Source organism: Lepeophtheirus salmonis, chromosome 3, assembly GCF_016086655.4.
Source record: "Lepeophtheirus salmonis chromosome 3, UVic_Lsal_1.4, whole genome shotgun sequence".
Classification (NCBI taxonomy): Eukaryota; Metazoa; Arthropoda; class Copepoda; order Siphonostomatoida; family Caligidae; genus Lepeophtheirus; species Lepeophtheirus salmonis.
Genome location: NC_052133.2, coordinates 5877024 through 5902707, shown reverse-complemented (window position 1 = coordinate 5902707; position 25684 = coordinate 5877024). Strand labels below are relative to the sequence as shown.

Below are 25684 nucleotides of genomic sequence, written 5' to 3'. Positions count from 1 at the left end.
AACTATCCACTGTCTCAATTTCGAGATAGGTAGGGAAAGTATGACGTGCGGGCAAACTTATAAAATGTACCCTAAATTTTTAATAGACAATAACGTTTTGGTTCCATTTTGACATATTATAATTCCCTATTTTCTTTAATAGTAATAAAAAAACGGATTTTAAAACTTGGTTGGTTAGGCCCCTATAATAGCCGACATCAACAATGCTGACGTCACATGAAAACGGTCTATTGATATAACTTATAAAAGTGATATTACCAACTGTTGTTTTTCTTTCTTTCCTTGAACTCAACTCTGTCTTAAAATTCTTTGCAACCCAACTAATACTTTATTTCCATTCTCACCTAGGCTCCATGTATCGTTTTCACAATGCAAGTGAGCACAGTGGTGTAACCAACATGTACAGTCTCTCTGGAGGAGCATCTAGAACTGGAACTCCTCAATTGAATAGTGGGCATTATCATCGAATGATGCACGAAGAAACAGCTGCTGCCCTCTCTCATCACCATCGTCATTATCAAAGGAATGGAGGAATGAGCCATTCTCATACCTTACCTCATAATCTATCGCATCACAGCAAAAGTGAGAGTCCATTATTATTTTCTTTTAACAAGAAATCATTTCCTTTTTCCCTTAATAAAAGATCGACAAAGTGAAGTAAATACTCAAAATCATGAACAAGTACGAGCATATGGGACTTTGGGTCGTATGCCCAGGGAAAGACCGCCACCATACCATGACTTACCAGCATCTGCCTATCTTCCACCACCGCAAAACGTTATAACAGCATCAGTTATTGAGTAGGTTTTATATACTTTTTTAGCATATGCTTATACATGTATATCATGTCATCACAAAAAAAATCTTGAACAGAGATCAAGAAAAGGAGAAATGGTCAATTATTTTTTTTTCATCATATTTATACATATAGCTCAGTCTTTTATAAATATATTTCATCCAATTATACAGAGCCCCTGTAACGGGGGAAAGGGGTTAACGCGCCTGCAGAAGCCTCCAAAATATGAGATTTTCTTAGTTAGTACTGCCAGAACAATAGGGTTCTTTGTCCCAAACTTTAAAAAAAAAATTATTGCAATAGCACTAAAAAAAAAATTCAGAAATTTGTCTTTTATAAAAAAAAAGTTATTGATTCTAATTTTTCAAAAATGTTTTTTATCTGAAATTTGGTATTGATAATAAAAACATTCTTTCATAATTAACAAAAAAAGCACATCCCCCCTCCCAAAAAAATAGAAATCCTATACACGGGCCTGCCCCTTTCATCCAGCGATGGGTGCCTCCTGCACATATCAAGTTTTTTTAGTTTAAACAAAATGAATGGTGAATTGCCTACTTCAGAATATTGAACATTCGACCCAATTAATTGTATATCCACTGGGTGAATAAGAAATCCTTCTCGTCCATTCTGAAATTCGTTGTGACCACCCTACTTTGTATTTATATTTCTGGGGTGAGAGAAATATCCACAAACACATTAGTTTAAAAACTTCATTTGATTTATGAGACATGATTTGGTTCCTATTATGTAGTCTTTAGAATAAAATCCGTCAATTTCTAATAATTTCATTGTGATGATAAATTTTGCTACATCATGGGCAATTTTTTTTTTACTTTTAAAATTTTACTAATAAGGGTCCTGTAAGATATTAAAAAATAATATAGGACTCTGCAGTAATTAAAAAGATGGACATCACTTATGTAGACCAGTCTTTCTCATACTTCATTTCCAATCAGGGCACTTTCCAAATGTATATAAAATCTCAAAGCCCCCTTTATAAAAAAAATATGATAAACGACAATACCAATTTCCTTAATTGAAAGACCCTGTACTTTTCATGATGTACGTTTGTCAGGCTTGAAAAGCTCAATTTACAAGGATAATTAATATAAATTAATAAAGCAAAATGTGCCTGTCTCACGTTTTCGGTCGGATGAGGACTCATTTTTAAGAACGAGCTCATTAAAAAAAAAAAAAAGATTCATATAAAATAAAAAATAATGAATGTGGCTTTAGATAAGGTTAGCAACGAGCGTGTGTAGGTAAAGCACACCCAGTGAGCATTCTAGAGACTAAAATTTCTCCCTAGCTCATCAAATACTATATACAAAATTATCAAACTGCTAAATTAATCTTTCATTATTGAGGAGAGAATTGGTAACTATTGAGTAATTATGTGTGAGATAGCTCATGAAAAACGGAGATTAACTCGAAGAATTTTTTAGTGGGTTATCTACTGTATTATTAAAGCAAAGCCCGTTTCCAAAACCCAACTACTCATGATGTTTCAGTCTATGTCATTCAAATTATAGCCCATAAGTGACAATCAGTTTTGGATACTGTAGGTGCAATTTCCAACACGTCTATATGGTTAATAAGAATAATTAGTCTATGGAAATAGACAAATTATTCGTCAAACAATACAAATACTCTATTTTGAGAAAAATCATTCTAGCTAACTTTAGTCTTGATGGTAGTGTCGGATCAGTCTTAAAAAAAAACTAGAAAGACTACAATCCTATCAGTCCGGTTCTAAAAAAGAAGCGGTCCTTCTTGGTCTTTTAAGCTAACTACAGCAGCAAGAATTATGGTGAACAACTGATTCTTTCAGTTGTTCAAAATAACCTTTTTCAAGAGACAAGATAGCTAAAGTTTAAAGTAGGAGATGTGTTGTTAGAGATTATTATTATGGGTTATAGCTATCATTAAATATTTTCTTCGTTTTTATATTCTTCAATCCTAGCTATGAGTGAAGAATAGAAAAAGATAACTAGGATTGAAGGACCGACTATCCGATACTTAAAACTGATAAATGTTAAAAATAATGGACAAATAAAAAAGACTTAAAGGGGGATGCTGATTAGGAAATCTGTTCTAGGACCAATCCAACACTAGTTGACGAGCCACATATGTCGAAGTTATCGAAAAATCAAATTTGGAAGAACTCGAAAAAATTGGCTCCAATCCAAAAACTATTGTGAAATGAAAAAACCATATTTGGAATGCATTTAGTTTTATGTAATTTAATTCGAAATTGTTTTTGTGTCGGCAGACAACTTATCAATACTAAGGATTAAATATCAACCTTTGCTTTACCTTATTACATATTTATGGCATTGTAAGTTTTTGATTTGTCATTCACTTCTGAAGAGGGAAATCGAACCTTTAGCTTCCCTAAATATTTATGAAGACCTTCAATTTGTAAAGCCTCATGAATATTTCGTGTATTGTTTGTTATTTTTTTAACCTTTCATAACTTTTAGATTATAGACATTTTTCCTCTCATGAATTTTTATAACAAATCTCAGTTATGCACATTTTATTTACTTTTACAGGGAAATGTCTCATTCAATGCAAGAGCCACTCAAGGATATCCATCCAATGGATCACAATGTTATCAAAGTTGCCAATGAATCACAGCAAATAGGATCCTGTGTATCTACTCCACCACCACCAGAGCCACATCAGATCCTATTTTCAAACGCTGTTGCTGAAGCGAATGGAGAGGGGGATGAGGAACAATTGTTCCACTCCACCAAGTTCTAAGAACTCTTCTTGAACGTCCTCAATTGTATCGTGCAAACTTTCCTCTAAGCAGAAACCGAAATCAAGGCCACATTAGACAATTCTTCATAAAGTTATTATTCAAGATCTATATTCTATCTCACAACCTTTTCTCCTCCAAAAGAGAAATAAAAATGGACTGAAATCAGTCGGAAACAGTTATCCAGATGAATCAATCATGCCAATTGTTATTTATCTCTTAATACTAGGATCAAGTAAAGTAGAATTTGGGCTTTATTCATCAATGAGAAGGCCCTGTCAACTATGTGTTATTCTAAAGAACAAGTGCATAAGAAATTCAAATTAAAAAACCGATTGTAGGTGCCCCTAATTCAAAATTAGTAAGTAGGAGCACAAATTCCTTCATGGAAATAATAAGATGATAAATAATGACGTCGTTATTTTTATTATATCTTGCTACTTTTTTTCTAAAAAGAAGTGGGGAGGCCCAAAATCACTTGATAGTTAGCCTATTCCTTCCGACTATGGAATTATAATGCAATAATTCTTGGGAATTATTCACAGCACCTTAGCAAGTGCTAATTTGAATTCAGCCAATCAATATTAATAACGGTAGTGAGGCGATCTTATTATGTATGACGAGGGATCAACAAGAACCCCTGTATCCTTATCCTGTTGGTAAAAGAATGTATAAAACGAAATATCCATGACGTATCAAGTTATACCAAGAAATCAACAACTGACAAGAAAATACAATGTACATTTTTGTGTATGGTGAGGTAACGCCTTGTCACTCATTGTAAGGAATCGTTCACAACTTATTCACAAGAGCTCAATCGAATTGTTTCACCAATCATTAACTCTCAAGAGACGTATAAGAGGAACAGAAGCGGAGAAATTGACAGCTGATTATTGTAAAAAGCATAATAGATGTATTTGTGCTAACAGTGTATACTTGAGAATATTTTATACATTCAGTTATTAAGTGTATTAAAGTATTTTTAAGGTACATTCCCAATTTTGCCAAAAAAAACTAGAGGAAAACTATCAATGAACCAATGTTTATATCAGTACTATTTTTTTATATCGTCACTTTCTTCTTCCATATTATTAAATCAAATAGATTTACTTACTTAATTATTGACATAAGCCTATAGAACAATATTGTAGATCCTTTTGTATTGGCATTTTTTGAACAATTATAATATATATTCTATGTAATACTGTATATGTTGTGTACAAGTTGTAACGTGTACGTAAAATCAAACTGTACAAGCTGTAAACAAAAATTAGATGAATATTTTGACAGTATTTGTAATGGTGAGGACAATGAAGTAATTTGCTTTCCTTAAATGAGTAATTGCCAACCTTTTCATCCCTGAAGAGTCCCTATGAGTATTTTAGCCGAAAATTTGGATCTAGGATTTGTTTTATTTAAAAAAAAATTTCTAGAAAATACAATTTGATGATAATTTTTTATTCATTTTTTGGAAAATAAACTATTCATGACCTTTTTTTTTACAAAGGTCATTTATTAATTACCTAAAAAAACGTCGTGGAGCCACCGGTTTGTCGATGGTCGATTTATTATACCATTTTACATCCTATGCAGAGCATCCGCAGACTTTTTTAAAAATAAATTCATGATATGTTCGTTTTTTAAGGATTATATTGTATTTATTTTCATTTGGCTTAAAATAAAACTTTAAACAAATTATTCTGAATAATCTTTAAACGTCCTGCAAATTGATTAAAACGCATAGGCGGAATTGAAAATTTATAGTAGGGTAAAAATTTCTTGGGGGAAGGGGGGGGGTAATGGTGATTATTTCTAGCAAACTCTTCCTATGACTGAAAGTATCAAAAATTAATTGTCACAATGGATAAATTGTACTTGAATTACCAACCCAAATTAAGGCATATACATCAAATGAAGGTAGAAATTAAATTTAATAATAAAAGGTTATAATTTATATAACTTACATTCTTGGGTATCTCTACTCAAACCATCAATTTGAATACAAACCCAATAATTGACAAATATAGGTCTAGTACATAAAATATTGGGTTGTATGCTTATATAAAGATTATTTTTATGTTGAGATAACACAAATATAAAAATACATACATTTATTTTCTGGTTTATGTAATTTGGTTTATATTAGTTCCTCAGATTATTTATCGATGAAAGGGAACAATGGCTCTGATTAATTTAGGTTATGGGTAGGTAAATAGAAATAAAAGGATGGACTATCCTCTAATCGGGCTTGCCAGAATTTTCAATTTATGCCCCGTACCGACTGCTAGTAAGACAGACAGATTATGGCGTCATAGAGTATAAAAGCGGTACTCTAACAATCACAGTCAAGGAAGGATATATATAGCTATTCTTGGTAACAGTTATATTATTTGACGTCACTATTAAAAATCGTGGTAGAAGTCAAACATCAGTCGGAAAAGTGTTGTGATATTAACTTTTATTTCTATTAACCTTGGGTTATAGGACATCCAAAAAAAAAAAAAATCAATGTAAAGTACCTAATTAAAATTTAAAAAAAAACAGTTTTATTCTAAAGTAATTTCTTTAAAATTACTTATTCATTTAAACAGGGCCGCCCTTAGCTATTGCTGAGTCCTATGCAAAGGGGATTTCACGAGGCCTAAATACTATTCTGTGAAGGGATAAAGGATTTTTTTATTTATTGAAAATGTGGGATCTTTTTTTTTTTCAAATGATATTTTTTTATTATGTTATTTGTTTAGAATGACCTTATTTAAGTAAAAGCTAACCCTACTAGTTGCCTTTTTTTTAATCAATGGTGTCCATATTTCATTTAATGAGTTTTTAGAAATGATTTTTTCATTTTCTTTTCTCAAATTACTTTTCGGAAAATAAATGTATAATTGTTTTTTACATTAAAAGAGCGTTTTCATGCTACATCGCCAGCATTGATGATGTCGGCCATTTTGTAGACCAAAACATGAATAAAACCACATTTTTCATTAATATGAGGAAAATAGTGAATTTTTGAATGTAAAAATGGAACCAACCAATGAAAGGACTTCAACATTATTGTCTTTAATAAATTTATCGCGCAATTGTCATTTTTATTATATATATATGTCGATTAAATGTATTAAAAATAGGTTATTTCACCGTTATACAATCTTATTTCCATATTGTCAATAAAAATCAACTATTTCAATGGAAAGAATAAGATATTTTTGAATATTTGTATTATTTTTCTCATCCTTAATTAGGGGCGTCCGCAAGGTTATATATATAGATACATATCTATATTTTTTTTCTGTACGGGCTTGGTTTTGGAGTTATTCAGAATAAAAATCAAAAAAATTAAATTTTTTTAAAATTATTTTTGAAAAATTCAACGCTATCCATAAAAAATTTACAAAAATTTAGTTATTAACAACAAATTAAAAAAAAGTTTCATTACTCGACAGTTCACAAAAAAATTTCATTACTCGACAGTTCACAAAAAAATTTCAAATATTAAATTTTGAGGAAAAAAAAATAAATTTATTCGAAAAGAATTACAAAAATCCACAGCTATTAACAAAAAAATTAAATTATTTAGAAAAAATATTAAAATATTATTTTTTTTGGAAAATAATTTCAAAAATTCAATTTAAAAAAAAAAAAAAATGAAAATCTATATCTGTTTATAAAAAATTAAATTTCTTCGAAAAAAATTTCAAAAATCCAGAGTTATTCACAAAAAATTGAATTATTTGGAAAAAAGTTTAAAATATCAAATTTTTGAAAAATAAATTTAAAATATTAAATTTTTGAAAAATAAATTTAAAATATTAAATTTTTGAAAAATAAATTTAAAATATTAAATTTTTGAAAAATAAATTTAAAAATTAAATTTTGAAAAATAAATTTAAAAATCCATAGGTATTCACAAAAAATTTCAACAATTAAATTTCAAATACTAAATTTTCTAGTATTTTTTTCTAAATTTTGGCGTACTATAGCCCACCTTTGTGGACTCCCCTGTTAATCCTTAAAACAAATTTATTGAAATTGAGACATTTCAGAACGATTTTCAGACTTTGATTATATCCAAATATCACGGTTTATTATTAGCATCAAAAAGTATTTAATGCAAGTTTTATTCGTAACGCCTTTTACTGTCGTATAATCAAGATTTATTGAAAATTTGTTCATTTCATAGTCTAAAAGTATCAATTTTGATCCCCAAAAATGTCGTCTCCTTTAATATATGCTATTTATGACGTCAGTGAAAACGTTCTATCAATTGTAAGGCCTATTTAAAGTGCGGGGCCTAGTGGCTACACTATGCTAAGACTGCATTTAAAGATCGAATTCCATGTATAAAAGTTTTTAAATACATTTATATTTCATATTATAAGTCCTTACTTATCTGTGTAACACATTACTTCAACATGCAGTTATTATTATGTAAAAAGTGAATATCTCACATGTTTTTTATACTATAATGTTTCAAATATGTTATTGTTAAATATTTACTAAATTAATTACTCTGTAATCTGTTTGAACACTCTTTGTAGTTTAATTTGAAATAATTAAAGGAAATATTTCTTATGTTTTTATATAAATTTATACAACATTAATGAGTAGAGTGCTGTCAATTCTTAACACTTTCGGTTTGTAAAAAAGTAAGAAGCCCAAAATCAGTATGGTAACCTTGATAATTTTAGGAATGTTCAGAAGCAGGAGCAAGGAAAATATATAAAGAACTGAAAGAAAAGCAACATATAAACTGAATGAAAGGAGCAAGTAACAAAAAAGAAGAAAAAATTATATAAATAAACTTAGACATTTTTTTATATTTATTAATAGTTAATAAATATAAAAAGTATGTTGACCTGAAATTCTGCTATTTAATGCACTACAAAAGAAGGCTTTTATTTCATCTGAAATGCTCACACTGGTTTTCTAGTTTTTTGAGCAAACACATCGTTACCTAATGCTTTAGTATCCCAAACCCTTTCGTACAAAAAGAAACAAAAAGAAAAAGCAAAAAATTAGCTGGTAGCTAGTCAATTCTAGGCCAATTATTCCAACCAGTGGGGTCCCTAGCACCTTTGAGGTATCTCTTTTTTGGGTAAGCCCCCTCCCTAATCAGGGGCGTCCGCAGGATTATATTGGGAGGGGGACTAGGTTTATGGATTTTTATTTTTTTAATTCATAAATTAAATTTTGGAAAAATTTTAATTTTTCGTGAACAACTGTGGATTTTTTTAAAAAATTTCCAAAAGTTTAGATTTTATATATAGAGAAAAAAATTTAATTTGTAAAAATTTTTCTAAAAAATTTAATTTTTGAGAAAAACAGTGGACTTTTGAAATTCTTTTACAAAAGATTTTATACTTGAAATTTAAATTTAAATTTTTTTCCAGCAATTTTATACTTGAAATTTTATTTTAGAAAAAAAAATTAAATTTCAAGTTTAAATTTTTTGGAAAATTAATAATTTTTTGTGAATAAGTGTAGATTTTTGAAATTATTCCCTAAATAATTTTAAACTTGAAATTTAATTTTGGAAATTTTTCTACAAAAAAAATAATTTTTGTGAAATCTCACTTGTTAGGAAGTTGAAAGGCATAAAGGCTGTGAATAATCCCATATCCATCCTGAATTCTACTCCGAGTACAACAGGGCTATTTCATATCTATGGTTCAGAGTGGCTGTGTCAGCTTGTTTGGCTAGATGATGCCGTACCTTAACCTTAAATACTGCATATACATACTTTGGGTTCAAATCATAAGTACAGAGGGGTCTGCAGGATTATAATATATATATATTTTTTTTTTTTTTGGGGAGGGATACAGCCCCTCCCCTGGGGATGCCTCTGAAGTATTACCTTGTACCAACGTCACATACGTCAAATAGACAATGAAAACAAATATTACGGGTGATTTTTAAGTAACACATATTTTTATCAAATACATTTTTCAATATTTTTATCTTGTATTTCAAACTCTCTAAATTTCTATTCGAGAACCAACTGATCTATTTAACATATTTCGTAAATCACTTTGTATCTTTGTTTCTGATTGGACAAAATTGTATTGTTTATAATCCACTTAATCCAATCAAATATCTCCGTATATATACCAAGTACAAAGCAAGATAAATAGAGATACAAGGTTATGCCATCATGTGCTAGGTAAGACAGACAAACTTTGACGTCATAGAGTATAACAGCGGTACTTTAACATTAACAGTGAAGGAAGGCGATATATAGCTACTCGTGGTAACAGTTATACTCTTTGACGCCACTATTAAAAAGTGTGGTGGAAGTCAAACATTAGTCAGAAAAGCGTTATATTATAACTTTGTATTTCTATTAATCTTAGTACATATGTAATAAATCACTTTTAGTGAAAAAGTAAAAAATTGAGAGTTCAAATGCTTTCCTTTTGATAAAAAAAATACTATTCACAAAGTTTGAACAATTTCTCTGAATATTGAGTGGTAGCTCAACAGCCCTAAAGTTTTGAAATATTATATATTTCGGGGGGAAAACGTGACTTTGTTTTTATAATATCCGTACACTACAACTTGTTGGTAAAATTAACAAATTTACTTAAGTTAAATTTCTATCAAAAGTTTTTTTATAAATGCTTAGGATAAATCATTTTTTACTTGTCTAAAAGAACGATAAAAATATTTAAATGAAATGTAATCTTTTTGCCAATCTGTTCCGTGTCAGGAGGATTTTCCTTGAACGTGTCCAAGGTTAATAGAATTACATGCTTAGACCATCATGTAATCGGGCTTGCTAGAATTTTCAATCTGATGTATTGTACAAATTGCTGGGGAAGATAGGCAGATTTTGAGAAAACACGCAACCACTCATAGTTTTTGACCTCATTATTGCTAGAATTTTCAATTTAATGTATCGTAACCACTGCCGGGCAAGAAAAACATATTTTGACAACACACGCAACCACTCATTTACTATGACGTCAATATTAAAAGCGTCGTGGAAGTCAAATATCAGTCGTACACACGTTATAGTATAACCTTGTATTTCTATTAACCTTGAACGTGTCCACCTGGTACATATTTGCCTCGTGACGCTTTCGCCTTGCGACGGTTCCGCCTTCATACTTTTTTGCTCCGGAGAATAACAGAGGAAATACTACTTCCTCTTAGATGTATTTTTTAGTTGATTTTTTACCGTTGTATTCCAGCTTCGAGAAATTAGAAACAAAAAGGTAAACTATCACAATTCTTCAAACCTTAATAAGTAGTTTAAAAGTATTGGGAAGGAATACAGTCCGTTGTAAATAATCATTGACATTCATATGTAGTCCTTAATATATTGAGTCTCCTCGTACCTCTTAATGGTTCTCTTGATGGATATGGGGTTGAACTCTTCAGGTTCCTCAAGATGGCACGTCGAGATTTACCCTTCAGGTACTCCTTGATTAAAGCCTCTCTTTTGGCTTCCATTGAATTTAACGTAACTGTTATTTTATTCGAAACTGTTTTTTTTGTTCCAGTTTCGACCCAACTAAAGCTTAAACATAATATCTTGCAATCTTACATATAATTATATAATATAAAGTTAATTTAACAGGACTTTTCGTGGACCCTGTAAATATATCATATTCACAAATGTATGTGACTTTTGATGGACGAGGTATCTATCTTGATATATAACTCTAGTACAATCCTTGATGTAAGGAGAGATTTCAATATCTCTTCATGGATTTTTGATGAAGAAATGGACTGCATATGAATTTCAATAATTTTTCGCAACGGATCGTAGCAGTGGCATTCCGTGAACCTTCCCAATGCCTCGAAATCTACTTATAAATAGTGATGTGTCGTTCGCGAACAATTCGTTCTTTTGAACGACTCTTTTTAATGAACGTACTGCACCGACTCAGTTGCATGAGTGATTCGTTCCTTTATACCGTAAGTTTCACATATATACAGAATATTTCGCTCAAACCCAATCAAATATTTCTATCCACTGTGACGTTTTTATTAAGTTATTATGAAATATGAGTATATTCAAGTATCGCACGGTAGTTCATTAGGTTGCTACTTTTAGTGCACTCTAATAAGCGCGCACGAACAACAGCAAAGTCACCAACTCACCAAAACAAAAGAACTGATTCACCAAATGAACTGAATCATCAAAAAAACGAATCAGAAAAAACAAATCATTAAAAGAACTGAATCTTTAAAAGAACGAATCTTCAAAAGAACTTAATCATCAAAAGAACTAAATCATAAAATGAACGGATTCACTAAAAAATATCATTGTAATATCCTACGATACACTCCTGCCACGGGTTGTGTAAGTGAAGTGATAAGTCCCAAGATAGATTAAACTCAACCGCCGTCGCGTATCTAAGCATCAAGGACCTCTGCTTTTATAATAGTTCTATGATATACCCTGGCCCTCGGATTGTGCAGATGAAGTGCCGATGCCCAAGGCAGGTTTTACTTTCCGCCGCCGCTTCCTTGAGCATCAAGGACCTCTTGTAATCTCCAAAAATACACCGCAGCCTACGGGTGGTTAAGTGATCTTAACTAATAACCATTTAACAAAAAGGAATGCTTACATTACTAAAGGGTTATCTAGAGGACAAGTGATTTAAATAGATTTGGAGTCGCATAATATAAACGGAATTGGTTGGAGTCAGAGCCAAAATCATAGAATATATGATAAATTATAAATAATTTATTTTTAGATGTGTGTTGTTTTAATGAAACAGTTTATGTTTATGATTTATTATTTTAATGACTGAGAATTTAAACTTAATTTCTAGAGCATGATTCTTATAGTTTCTTGAGGTTGGATTTTTAATATTTAAAGATCTTGGCTCCGAATCTGCAGCTATTTTAAAATTTGCAACTCCAAATCATAGATAAGTATGCATATTATCTGTGTTCCAATCATACTTTATGAGTAAATACATGTGACTCTTCTGATTCCCCGCTCACTCAACTGCCATAATTTTTACTTTATAGGAATTAAATGTATATAGTTCCTAAAAATTACATTATTTTGATCCTTTTAAGCTCAAAAATGGGGATATAAAAATTGGTACAGTCTGACTAATGTTTCCAATTAGTTCTATTTTGCCACCAAACACAATAATTTCGTTTTCCCAATGAATTAATTATATTATTAATAAAACATTAATGGGGGACTATTTCATATTATTTGAATAAAACTTATTTTAATTCCAAATCCATTTTACTCCATGCGTAGATACATACAACTTTACTATATCCTGGCTCCATTAAATGTAATAAGGTTAAAATGACATTATTTTGATCCTAATAAACTCATAAATTGGGGATATGAGTAATCGATACAGTCTGTATGAAGTTTTCTATCCCTTTTTGTTTGTCATCTAGCATATAAATACATAATCATCTTATTAATTAATGATATTATTATTCAAAGATCTGTGGATGATTTAATATTTCATATTATTTGAATGAAACTTACTACAAAATCTTGTACAACCCCGATTTGAAGTTGACAATTTATTTTTGAAGAGTAAATTCATCATTTTAAATCATAAGTTTAATAATGTCTTGAAAGTTTTCTTAAAAAACCCTTTAACATATTTTTTATTATTACAAATATTATCCCAAAGTTGAAGAATTACTTAAAACACCACGTGATGTTAGTATAAAACTACAACTACGATAAATTTTATAGCTTTATAATTGTATAAAGTTCTTTTGAGTTCACCAAGTGGAATTTCTCATAAAGAAATGATATTTTTCACCACAACAGGTTGCGTGATTGGGGCTTGTACTCCTCCAAGCTAGAACTTATTGAGTATTCCTTCTATTTAAGTCAAAAGTATCAAGGTGAAAACGTTTAAAGGCTAACAGTACAGGGCGAAAGCGTCACAGGCAAAGCGTTTCAAGGGGAATACGTACAAGGCGAATCCTCCTAGAAATGTTTGTTCATCTGATATCTGCAAAAATTTGCAAATACGTTGTTTTACATAGATTAACAATATAAAAGTGTCAATTTTGATGACCTTAACCTTGATGACCCTTTTTGAGAAAAAACATCTATATAGCCAAGTTTTATGAAATAAATAAATAAATTATATTTTTAAAATAAATTATGTTTTATAAAATAAATAAATAAATTATGTTTTACATAATAAATAAATAAATTATGTTCTATAAAATAAATATTGCAATGGGAAATTCGTAGGAGCTAATTTGACAAATTCATTGAAATTAATCAAACTTTGATAATCGTTTTTTTTTTATCAAAAGGAACACATTTGAATCGTATTTGTTTTGTTTTTTTTACTCTTTCAACAAAAGCGTTTTAATTGGCACCCCTTTAAGGTAATTTATATTTTGTGGTATTCTGGACTAGCAAATAAAATAATTGACTACCTTTGATGGTTATTAGCTAATTTTAACGACTGTCGAGGCTTGCCAATAACATTCATTGTTACTCTCTATCTTTCATGAGCATACACACTATTTATTACTTTATACATAGATGTTCTGTCTTTAAGAATTAAATAATAATGATACCTGCTTTGGAAAGTATAAAAACCTGTTCCGATTCCCAACTAAAAAAAGCCACTCCCAATTTCTAAGACATATTTTATACACTTCTGTTGATTATTAAATTAAATAAGAGTTAATTTCTTATGTTTGTAGCATAAATAGTAACTAACTAATATGTAAACGCTGACAGAAAATTTCCGTTCAAAATAATCAATTAATTTATTAACTTATTTAATCAATTATATTGACTAAGCGTAATATTCCAAATTAAGTGTAGATATTGTATCAATTACGTGACTATCTTTATTGTGACAATTTATGTATAAGTTCAGTGATATGCTTCTCTTTGAAGAAAAAGCTGCTTATAACGATAACCAAACACGTGACGCGTGAGTTAAGAATATTTTAATGACTTGAATGATGTAATAGCAGGGAAAAAACATTATTAGTATTAAATATTAGCTAAACTAGGGAAGCAACATAAATACTAAACATCGATTTGAATGATAATGGGTTCGAAACAAAGAGTGTTTGTAACACGATCTGAGTGTGAAAATGAAACTTTGGACATCTTGAGAGATCAAGACATCGATGTGGAAGTCAATCAAGAGCCAGGGAAATGTCCTCCTGAACTATTAAAAGAAAAACTCAAGAGCGGAGTTGCTGGGATTCTTGTATTCTTAAGTGATTCTATAGATAAAGAGATAATTGATGCTGCTACTAAAGATCTACGAGTTGTTTCGACATTTAGTGTTGGGTAAGTGAGGATTTCGTATTACTTTTAATCCTAAAATATATCACTGAATCCTAAAAATAATATATAATTATGAAAATTAGTTATGATCATTTAGATGTGGACTATATTAAATCCAAAGGAATCATTGCAACTTATACACCAGGTGCTGTATCCACATCTACTGCGGAAACTGCATTGACACTAATCCTGATGGTACTTAAACGAGTGCAAGAGAGTCAAAGGTAACACATATAAGTAACCATTACTCAATTCAAGGAATGATAGAACTACATAGGTGTTAATTTATTTAGCATCATGCGAACATATTATGGAAGCGAAGCCTACTTTCCTCCAACGTGGGTCCGAGGTAATAATCTAAACAAAAAAGTAATTGGTGTCATCGGAATGGGAAGAATTGGACGAGAGATTTCGAAAAGAATTATTCCCTTTGGACCTGATTCCATCCTTTATACTGGAAAGACGGGACCTAAAAAGGATATAGACTTTGCTCGGTACTGCGAATTGGACGAACTTCTTTCATCCTCCGATATAGTTATAATATCATGCTCACTTAATTCCGAGACGACACATTTCATAGATATGAAGGCATTTGATCAAATGAAGAAGACCGGTATAATTATCAATGTCGCTCGAGGAGGGATTATTCAGCAAGATGATTTGGTGCAGGCTTTGCAAGTAAGATTGATTCCATTTTTTTTTTGAACGACATTCATTATTAATTTTCTTCTTTTGTTTTTAGAATAAAAAAATCAGTGGGGCAGGAATAGATGTCATGACACCTGAGCCCTTGGAAAGAACTAATCCTTTGCTAAATATGCCAAATGTAGTTGTATTTCCACACATTGGAACAAATACAGTAGAAACCAGGCTTGATATGGGTAAAATGGCTGCAGATAATATAGTCAATGTTTTGAAGAATAAAGAAATAGTTAATCAAATTCCTTAATTTATAATTGTGATAATCAAAGTGAAATGAGAATACAAAATTAAATTAACGGGATTAAAATTACTATAAATTAATCGCCATCACGTAAAAGATGATGATCCGCTAGAAGAAGAAGCAATTGATGATAGACCCCCAATAGAAGGTGAGGTCTGTGGAAAAGTATTTGTTGTACTTTGAGCCGCCAAAGAACCTCCAGACGATCCCAAGTTACCGAAAGTGGATGAACCTACTAAATATTTTATATTTTTTTACTCGCCTTTATGTAATTGTAGGTGTAAAAATATATTTACCAGGATATTTGGATCCGAAAGTAGGTTGTTGAGGAGAGTTTGAGCCAAAAGAAAAACTAACAGAACTAGAACCACCTTAAAATAAAGCAGGCGTTGACTCCAAATGTACGAGCGTTACCGAACCCTCGTCTTACAGATTCCGACTACCGAATCCTTGATTCGAAGGTGCATTTCCATATGAAAAATATCCCATTCTAGTTTGGGGTGTTGACGACGTTGAGTTACCAAAAACATAAATAGTACCACCACCTCCAAAAGGATCACTTGGTCGAGACGATGATCCAATATTAGATGCCGTCCTGAATACATTTTTGGAATTATTTGCAGGATCTGGCACGGAACCAAGTCCACTAAATTCTACTTGAGGATGAAGATGCATGCTTATTATTATTTGAACTTCTAAGTGCTTCAAATACGGAAGTAGGATTTGATCCAAATACAGCGAATATTTCACTATTATTAGTTCCTCCAAATATTTAGCCACTTGGCGTTGTCGAAGTTGTATTTGTACCAGTTTTTGAAGAAGCAAAAGACACACTGCTTGCATTACATTGATGAAAGAGAGAAGTGGATGAAGGGGTCAGGAAGAGGTAGCAGCAGCCTTTGGATTCCCAAATATTGATGAAGTTTTAGCGGCTCCATGTGAAAATATTAAATCCTAAGTACCGAAGATTGACTTCTGATGAAGATTTTTGTCCCATGACTCAAGCCGAAAATAGAGACGACGCATTTCCACTACTAATAAATAAATTACCAGTAGGAGTTGTGCCAAACAAGGATGTCTTTGTGCTTGTCCGTGCTTACTAAAGTAGTACTTGTAGTATAAGTTGTATTTGTTCCAGCAAAAATATTAGATGAAGCAGAGGAAGAGTTTGAGAATACCGAAAAATATATAACGACGTTGGAGGGCTGATTTACATTTGATACAGTGATTGGAGTTCTTAATATGCCAGAAGTACGATTACGTGTTTCACTTGATAAAAACTTGTTGTACCAAATATACTGCTTCAAATATTCAAGAACTAGATTTAGTAGTAGTATTAGAGGAAGTGCCAAATATCCTTTCATTCCCAGAAGAATTAGAAACAGTACTTGGGGAACTATATATTCCAAGAATTGGGTTGATCAGATGAACTAAAAATATTTTCATTGGCAGACGTCTATAAATAAGTACCACCGAAGACACTAGTAGTTGACGTATTGGAAGGTTTTTTTGACGTACTTTGAGTCGAAGTTGATGATAAAACAGGAGAACTTCCCGAGGATGTTGTATTGGTTGAACTAATCGTAGGAACAAGACGTTGGTTTGAATACAGAGCTACTAGAGGTTGGAGTTGAATTTTGACACCCAGAGCTCTTAGTGCTGATTGAAAACATGCACAAAAAAGTAGATGCTGTTATCTGTAGCACTTACAGAAATAAAAAGGGTTCTTAGAACTTGGGCCAAGGATGCAATTCCAAATATTAATAAAGAGGCCAACACTATCAAAAAGGCAGCAGATTTCTGTGCAGTTGCAGGGACAGAAGTAACATTTTTTGCTATAGAGAAGCGAATTAATTACTCATAAAAAGTGTCGTTAGCTTTTGAACTATCAATTGAGGGTTTTGTATTAGTTTATTTTTTGGACTGAATCTTCTCCTTTTTTCTTTCTGATATTCTCTTTTGATTCAGTGTAAAAGGCTTAAATCAGTTTTTTAGAGTTATTCAACTCTTCAATACTATGCAATTTTAAAAAATTGCCTTTGAAAGGTTTTTTGGTTAAGTTTTCCTAACTTTTACAGATATTTTTAAAGGCAATTCTTTACGGCGAGAATGATTTAAGCGGAAAAGACAAATTATCCTTATTCTTGGAGGAAGCACTTTGATGGCGAAGAGAGAACACAGATTTCTCCTGCTTATCTGAAATTTCGTCGATCATTGTTCAAGGAACTATCCAGTTTGTTAAAAATATTCTTAGTAAAAACGAAGAATGTTAATCATCGACCACTAAAATAACTAATTATTTTACCTCTTTTACGGGTATTCCATTTAATTTTTCAATTAGTGTCTCGAATTGAAATATTGTCGTTACCAGTGACAAGTTTCATGCCCTTGCGTGATTAAGATACATATCTAATACCTTCAGCTACTGGCAAAGTGCACAAATCTGCCTTTCCATCAGACACAGTATAAAAAGTAACGCTACCATTGGAATAAACAGCGCAAAACTGACATGATCCCAAGATAAATCGCATCCCATTTTTCCAAACGGTGTCCAATCCGGGACCTAGATATAATTTTAATACAAATTATTTTACTTACATAATATATAAAGTGGACAATTCGTTATAAATAATTTCACCGAATGCAAATTTTTGCAAAAAGGACAACAAATCTAAGCGATTGTGATTTATGGATCATTAATAAGCATTTATGATTCCAATTCATGTTTCTCCGATCTAAAAAAATAAAATATAATTACTTAACCCCCACAAACTATAACTATAACATTTTTGATTCCTTTCTTATCATTCGGCAATGTTTTCAGGAAAATGTCATTGAATTTGTTTAAGAAGTCATTCAGGACTTAGATTTTAAAAGTTTGACATGAATAATAATATAATTAATGGTTTCTGAGGTGACTAATTAGAGGCGTTTTTAGAGTAGATAGTTTAATAAAATTAAAAGCAACTCTCCATGAATCATAATCCAATATATGTGACCCATCAACACTAAAACAAGCTAGAATAATTTATCTCTATATTGAGCTGTATTCTTTGACGAATTATTGTCAATTTATATCCACTAATCATTTTATTAACCCTGTGTACGTGCTGCAAATTGCAATCAAGTAGATAAAATTGATCGTCACAATAAAAGGTTGAAAAATTGATATATTATATTTGAAAGGTCGTATTGGCAATAATAAAAGTTTCTTAAGTCAAATAAAGGTTTTAAACTTTAGCTAATTAACTTATCCCAGTAACTTGAATAATAAGCCTATAATTGACTCAAATATGTATATGAAATAGTGATCTGTATTTTGTACATATATATGAAGTTAAAATATGGTAGAACATTTTCCTTTTCTTGACTTTTGTTCAAGATTGATTTTATGCCAACACACCACATGTTTTTGACCTAAATGTTCTTCTACAAAATTGCTTAAGGCAAAGTGCATATGTGCGAAATAGGATACCTACCTCTAAAAATGGCTTAAAATCCTAATTTTTGAAAGTTCTCGTATTAAACAAATCGAATTTGAACTTTTGTTCATGTTGTAGAATCACAAAAAGGGTCGTTTGATCTGCATTAAGGCACTGAAAATGAAATAGAGAAAGGTTTTAAGTCAATTTTCTATAATTTATCAAAGAACCTCAAATTTTGGACGACATGGAGTAAAGGAATCTGTCCAAAGGGCACCGTAGAATTCTCCATGGCACAAGAATTCGAAGTCCTGAGTTCAATTTTCAAATAGAGTCAAAAAGGCTCCAACGACATTTCCAAACGCCTTGGAGGTGTCTTTGACTTCATATCTTCAATCACCAGTGACCATTGGATCTGGAATCGAAACCACCGACATGATAATTGATGACGTGATGTCTTTTAAATAAATTTCAAGAACAAGGTAAAATTGCAAGCCTTTAAGTGTCAATTAACATAGAATAAATATAATTTAAATTTGTCAAAATTTGAAAAAACGCACAGCTGCTACTATGACGTCACGTAATGTACTGCACAGTGCGGTCTTGCGCAGTAGAGGAAAAATTAGTAACTCCCCCTTATTTTTTCTTTCTCTCCTCTTCTATAATATTAATATTAAATAACTATTTCATCATATATACTGGAGTTGAAAATTTTTAATCACACAACCTACTCACAGAACTTCTCTTTTTATAAAATATGTTTTGGGTTTCATGATATAATGATTAGTATATAACTTAATCAATGGAAATATTTGACTTTATACAACATCTATACAAAACTTCATTTAAAATGGCAGCCTCCAAAAAAAAAATTTGTGTTGAAATTAAATTCTAATAAAAATCTTTATTCTCTGTTGAGTTGAATATATGAAAAATATTTCTTCAAATGTTAATTTGTGTATCAATAAGTCAAAATTTTTTAGGATTTGTGACATAAAAAAAGTCCTCATATTGCAAGTCGAGCCTCAAGTGTTTTCTCAGAGGTATAAGTCCTTATATGTTTCAAGGCCTTAAATATTTTCAATGAGTCCAGTTCAAGTCCTCAGAAAATACTGTAACCCTTGCAAAAACAAATAATACTTTTAAATACTTTATGGTACATAAAGCCAGATTTTTTTAGGTCTTTAAGATCAAACTAACATTATCCAAACTGATAAAAAGGTTATATCTTATCCCGTTTGCTGAAAAAACTACATTTGATTATTCCTTTTTTCATATTTACTATAGATAAGAGTACTTTTATTTGCATTCTATTTGACAAAACAATTATAGATAAAACTATTGGATATATAATTTGCAGTAATTTGGCCTAAACAAACCAATATTTTACTATTTTCTTTAATCAATTAACGATAAAATTTACTGGTGATATTTTTGGAAGCTATTTCTATTATTTAGTGAGCATAAAGGTTCATCTCTACCAATACATACAATATTTTTTTTTTACTTATCTTTACTCGCACAATATACACTCTTCGTCCGGTTTTAATGTCAAGTTGTTGTTAGAACACCATTATATATATTCAATTGGCTTTGCTTTCCACCACCTATATTTAATTCAAAAATATATTAGTAACATAAACTGAAATTATTAAAGTTTTATAAATAAAATCAAAAAGGTTATTAATACTTATGAGAGGTGTTAGTTGCTACTTTTTAATTTTCTGGCAAACATCTTCCATTTGTGTTTCAGCATTTCCATGATATAACTCTCTATTTGTAGGGATAAAAATCGTATGTATTTTGGGCACGTTAAAAAAAAGAAACAGAAAATCAACATGGTTACCCTAAGGAAATAAAAAAAGATATTGGGAAGGATAACTCCGATGTTGATCCTCAGTTCTACACTGATTCCAATGAGGACTTACTATTACTTATTAATCCACAACAAATCCTCAAGGTTACTATTCCTCTTTTATAGGACCACAAACAAATATTCAATCAAGTTTTGAATATAATTGAGTGTAGTTGGAAAAGAAGTTCACTACTAATAATACTAACGATTTAGATCACTAAGAAAAAAGTATGACCGCTAGTGTATGACTTTATTGTATTACACAACCTTTTCTCGGAAAAGAAGCAAACAAAAGACCCGAAATCATCTGGTAGTTCGCCAAATAAGTAGATCATACCAAATTCCATATATATCTTATTGTGTGCCAGACTGTCACCATCATATTATTTCTTTACCATTTTTAAAATGAATTACCTATATCTATTTCGTAATATTAAAATCTGTATTGTATTTTATTCGATACTGTATTATAATATTGCTTAGTATTATTTTTCTATATGATAGCCTAAATGTCTTCATAGAAATAATAAAATGGCCAATATATATATATATTTACATACGTCGAGGGATAAAGAAGGAATTGTATTCCAGTTCTTTTGGAACCGGAGCATTAGTATAGAATAACTTATTACTGCGTTTATGTAAAAAACAATAATATATTATGAAATAGCTATGATGTATCAAACGAGGTGAGGGAATCCACATCTGATAACAAAATGCATAGGGTATTTTTGGTTTAGCAACGTAACGCCGTGCTAAATTACGGAAGGAAACATTGAAAGTTTGTTGATAAGCGTCTGCAGATTAAAAAAATCTGCAGACGCTTATGAGACAAGGGTGCAAATTTGCAAATTTATTTTGTATCCTTATATTATAGAAACGCTGAGAAAATATATAAATAAATATTAGAATTTAATTACACTCTCCCCTATTATATCATACCAAAGAGACTTAAATTTTTTATCTTGAAAATTAATTTCTATTCTACATATAAGATCTAGTAAAAATAAATCCATTACTTTTCCTTTAATTTCAATTTTTTATTTTGTATAGTATAAATTATCCGAATTAAATAAAATATACTGTTTTCTTCTATAACTTGTTGCAGTTTTGAGGGTAATCTCATAATACTTCTTTCATAGAAACCCCCGTCTCTATTGTCAAAAAACTTGGAAAGTCAATTTTTACAAGCTTCTTTTGAGGCGAATTTTTCACCAACAAAATCAATCGCCATAGAAAGGAATAGATGTCATTTGTTGTGAGGTCCGGACTATAATGCGGAGGGATAAGAACCTCCCAACCACGCTCCCAGAGCTTCCGACGAGTCAATGTTGATGCGTGTGGCATGGCGTTGTCCAGATGGAACACAATTCCTCTCATATTGGCCAAAGATGGCCGCTTATGGGAGATGGCTTCCTTCAAAAGGTTCAATTGTTGAAAGTAAAACTCAGAATTAAGAGTTTGGTCATAGGGGATCCGCTGTTTAAAGATTATTTCATGCTTGTGAACGGAACGCAAAATTGAAGAGCGTTCCATGGAACGTGCCTTCAATGAACAGAACGGATTTTTTTTTAAACGCTGAACGCTAAAAATGAGATTTTAGCGTTCCGTTCATTAGGTGATAGTAAATTCGGACGGGGTTTATTTGTCTACGGGATAAGTATCCTAGAAAACACGACTATGCAAATTCAGAGGCAATTTTCAAAATTGGGGAGGGACCTAAATCCAACCAACCCTGCAGACACCCCTCAAATAAATATTCATTTAAATATGAATTAACCACTCTAAAAGTAAATAACTATTATGTATGTCCCTTTTACGCAAAAATAATTTAATTTATCTTGTACTCACTAAAACACATTCTCGCGCTTTTTGTTTTTTTATTTTTGGCTGTAATTTTTCGTATGGGTTTAAATTACCTCACATTGACTGAATACTTGAGTTGGATAATATGTTTAACGTTTTTGGTTGCAATCAAGGTTATTAATCAATTAATTAATATATCTATTAATCTGGGCTGCAATGTATTTTTTCAATGTCGCCTATATGCCGGGGTTTAGTTAAAAAAAACTATTTATTTTTATGAAAAATACACGAATCATATACACAAAGGTTCAATCATTTATATTTATGAAATGACAGGAAAATTTCTAAGAGAAATTACGGTCAATTAAAGGCATTGAATTTAAATTTCTGGGATGAATTGAAATACCCGAGAGTGTTAACTGTAGTTAAAAAACTCCGTTTTATCTATCTGGCTTAATTTGGCCTAACATTGTCTTAGAAATATAATTTATTAATTTCCTAATTCTTTAAATGTGGTGGTGAATTTTGACTACTTTAAGTACAATTAGTGGTACCTTCGAAGGATTAATCAGAATCATTTGTTCATTGAATTAACTATAATTTGTTGGAAATTGTATTCTACGTTCAATTTTGAGAAAAAATATTCTAGCTTCCTTTTGGGTTGAGCTTCATTTACGAGTGCGCTATGTATATATACTGTACGCACCTAGTACTACCTTATCAAATGAACTGAACGAAAAAAGAAAAATTGAACGGAACACCAAAATAGAAGAACGCTTACAAGCCTGGATTGTTCCCTGGCAATACCACCAATCATACACCAGAATCTTCCTGGTCGTTAATCCTGGCCTGGCCATCGTTTGCTCCGTCTCACTGTCATTGGACCATAACTTTTCTCATTTGATATTGTCGTAAGTGAACCACTTTTCCTCCTTATTAACTATCTGCTTCAGAAATTGATCGATTATCGTGCAATTAAGCAGGGATTCGCAGATGGAAATTCTGTTCATGAGATTTTTTTGAGTTCATTCGTGAAGCACCAATTCATCGAATTTTTTTTTTTAATCCAGCCCTATTTAAGTGGTTCCGAACGATTTTTGTACAAAGTTTAGGTCTAGGGCAATTAGGGCAGTGCTTACGTGACGGTCGGCTTGGACCATTTCCATAATTTTATCGATGTTTTCCATAATTGGTCTTGCAGAGCGTGGTGCATATTTGACATCAAAATTATCGGAACAGAATCGACAAAACCTAAATTGTGCATTATTAGCTGTTACAGATTACCGATCATAAGCATCAGTTTCATTTTCATCTGCCTGGCTTGCGTTTTAGCCTTTATCAAACAAAAAAAAACTGTAAAATATAGCGGATTTTATCTTTGCTTGTGTCCATCTTTGATAATCGATTAAAAAATACTAAGTCAAGCAACAATAATATTGTGTAAGAAGTACATTTAATACGAAATCTTATCTTTCTAATGGAATATAGCTTAACCTAATCCGAGTTATACAACGCGAGATCCAGATTACTGAAGCTATCTATCAGAAAAATAATTGATTTCTTTTAACTAGACCTATTATTATACAGGGTCGTAAAGATAAATCCTGAATAATAAGGAAATCATTTAGTTCGGTTATTTCAATTTTAAAGCGAGAGGTTGAGTGTTAGCTTGAAGTTAGTTGTGCAACTTTTAATTCAAAGCAAGTATTTACAATGGAGGAAACTCAGAGGAACACCCTCATTGAATAGGTGTGCACGAGACACAGCGCAGTGTACATATTGAAGATGCTATGTCTACAACCGCTGGAAGGAGGAAGATGCACATAAGAGAAAAGCCTACAAATCTTGGAATGATAAAAAATGCATTCCCTGATTCCTTGTAGGCCTGAAACGGTTTGTGAAGGCATCTCCTGAGACTTTGAGCATGAATTCATACTGTATCTACAAAAGAAATATACTTACAGACAAAATGAAGGAAACCTGGTCTGCCCAGGCAACGATTTGAAGTCCAATGGTAACCGAATCATCTTTTATTCGGATGAGAAACAATGTACTATGGACAAATCCCAGAACTTCCCGAACAAAAAGTTATAACTAATATTTCCCATGACTTTAAAATCAAGTTCTCGGGCATCATCATGACCCTTGAGATCGTTGGGAGCAGAAGCAGTGTCATGCCCCCATCTTCTTTCTACCAAATGAGAGGGTGGGTGCAGCCAGGTACAGAGAACTTCTGTATGACCAAGTGATAGCTTGGATGAAATCTGAGGCCAACGGTGTCGAGCTCCCGTTTCAACAAGACTCGGCCCTCTCGTATTGATTGCAAGGCACAAAACTCGATGAAAGAAGAGAAGGTATAACTTTGGAACCCCATACCTAGCCCTCTAACTCCCCTGATATGAATCCCATGGATTACTTTTTTTAGTGAGAGTTAGAAAGGACGTTTTTTGCTAATTCACACATTAGTATTAACTCCTTATAGGCATGAATCCATCACCAAGTAATAGAACAAAGTCTCCGCACGGACATGGTGAAGGCCTGCAAATCCTTTTAGTCTTGCATCGAGCGAATGATAGCCAAAATGATGGACACATTGAATGAAATTTTTTTCTGTAGTCTTACAAAAAACTTGTCTATAAAATTTCAAACGTCAATTTGCTTCCCTCATTTATCAGTATGCAGTTAAAGGTGGTTCGTATTTACCTGAACGACCCTGAATGTGTAATGCAAATGTTATTATATCAAGTTTAGTCAGCAACGATTTTCCGGGTTATCATTGAAATTTTACAAGCATAACCAGAGCATCTGCAGGATTATAATTGGGTTATT

The 25684-nt window shown here is 31.4% G+C and overlaps 2 protein-coding genes and 2 long non-coding RNA genes across 5 annotated transcripts in view; 2 read left to right on the top strand and 2 right to left on the bottom strand.

The window, feature by feature from the left end:
- LOC121114297 (uncharacterized) overlaps nucleotides 1-5261 on the top strand; it is a 53172-nt gene extending 47911 nt beyond the window's left edge. The window contains exons 5-7 of the mRNA XM_040708221.2: nucleotides 349-582; nucleotides 644-800; nucleotides 3355-5261. Of these exons, the coding sequence (XP_040564155.2) occupies nucleotides 349-582; nucleotides 644-800; nucleotides 3355-3565 (602 nt within the window). The 3' untranslated portion in view covers nucleotides 3566-5261. The remainder of the gene's footprint in view (nucleotides 1-348; nucleotides 583-643; nucleotides 801-3354) is intronic.
- A 9210-nt stretch (nucleotides 5262-14471) lies between these two features.
- On the top strand, nucleotides 14472-15827 carry LOC121114298 (glyoxylate reductase/hydroxypyruvate reductase). The gene is made up of 4 exons (XM_040708222.2): nucleotides 14472-14832; nucleotides 14913-15053; nucleotides 15123-15507; nucleotides 15572-15827. Exons 1-4 carry the CDS (start codon nucleotides 14579-14581, stop codon nucleotides 15776-15778), a joined length of 987 nt encoding a protein of 328 aa, XP_040564156.1. The 5' UTR covers nucleotides 14472-14578; the 3' UTR covers nucleotides 15779-15827.
- On the bottom strand, nucleotides 15762-16575 carry LOC121114300 (uncharacterized). The gene is made up of 2 exons (XR_005863248.2): nucleotides 16069-16575; nucleotides 15762-16007 (listed from the first exon to the last, which is right to left on the bottom strand). It is a non-coding gene; the product is annotated as an uncharacterized lncRNA (long non-coding RNA).
- A 1251-nt stretch (nucleotides 16576-17826) lies between these two features.
- LOC121114299 (uncharacterized) lies at nucleotides 17827-19865 on the bottom strand. 2 transcript variants are annotated; one of them, XR_011779161.1, is made up of 4 exons: nucleotides 19425-19865; nucleotides 19252-19368; nucleotides 18078-18507; nucleotides 17827-18021 (listed from the first exon to the last, which is right to left on the bottom strand). It is a non-coding gene; the product is annotated as an uncharacterized lncRNA (long non-coding RNA). The 2 variants fall into 2 exon arrangements; XR_005863247.2 differs by having other exon boundaries at nucleotides 18078-18335; nucleotides 19425-19794.
- Nucleotides 19866-25684: the final 5819 nt, after the last annotated feature.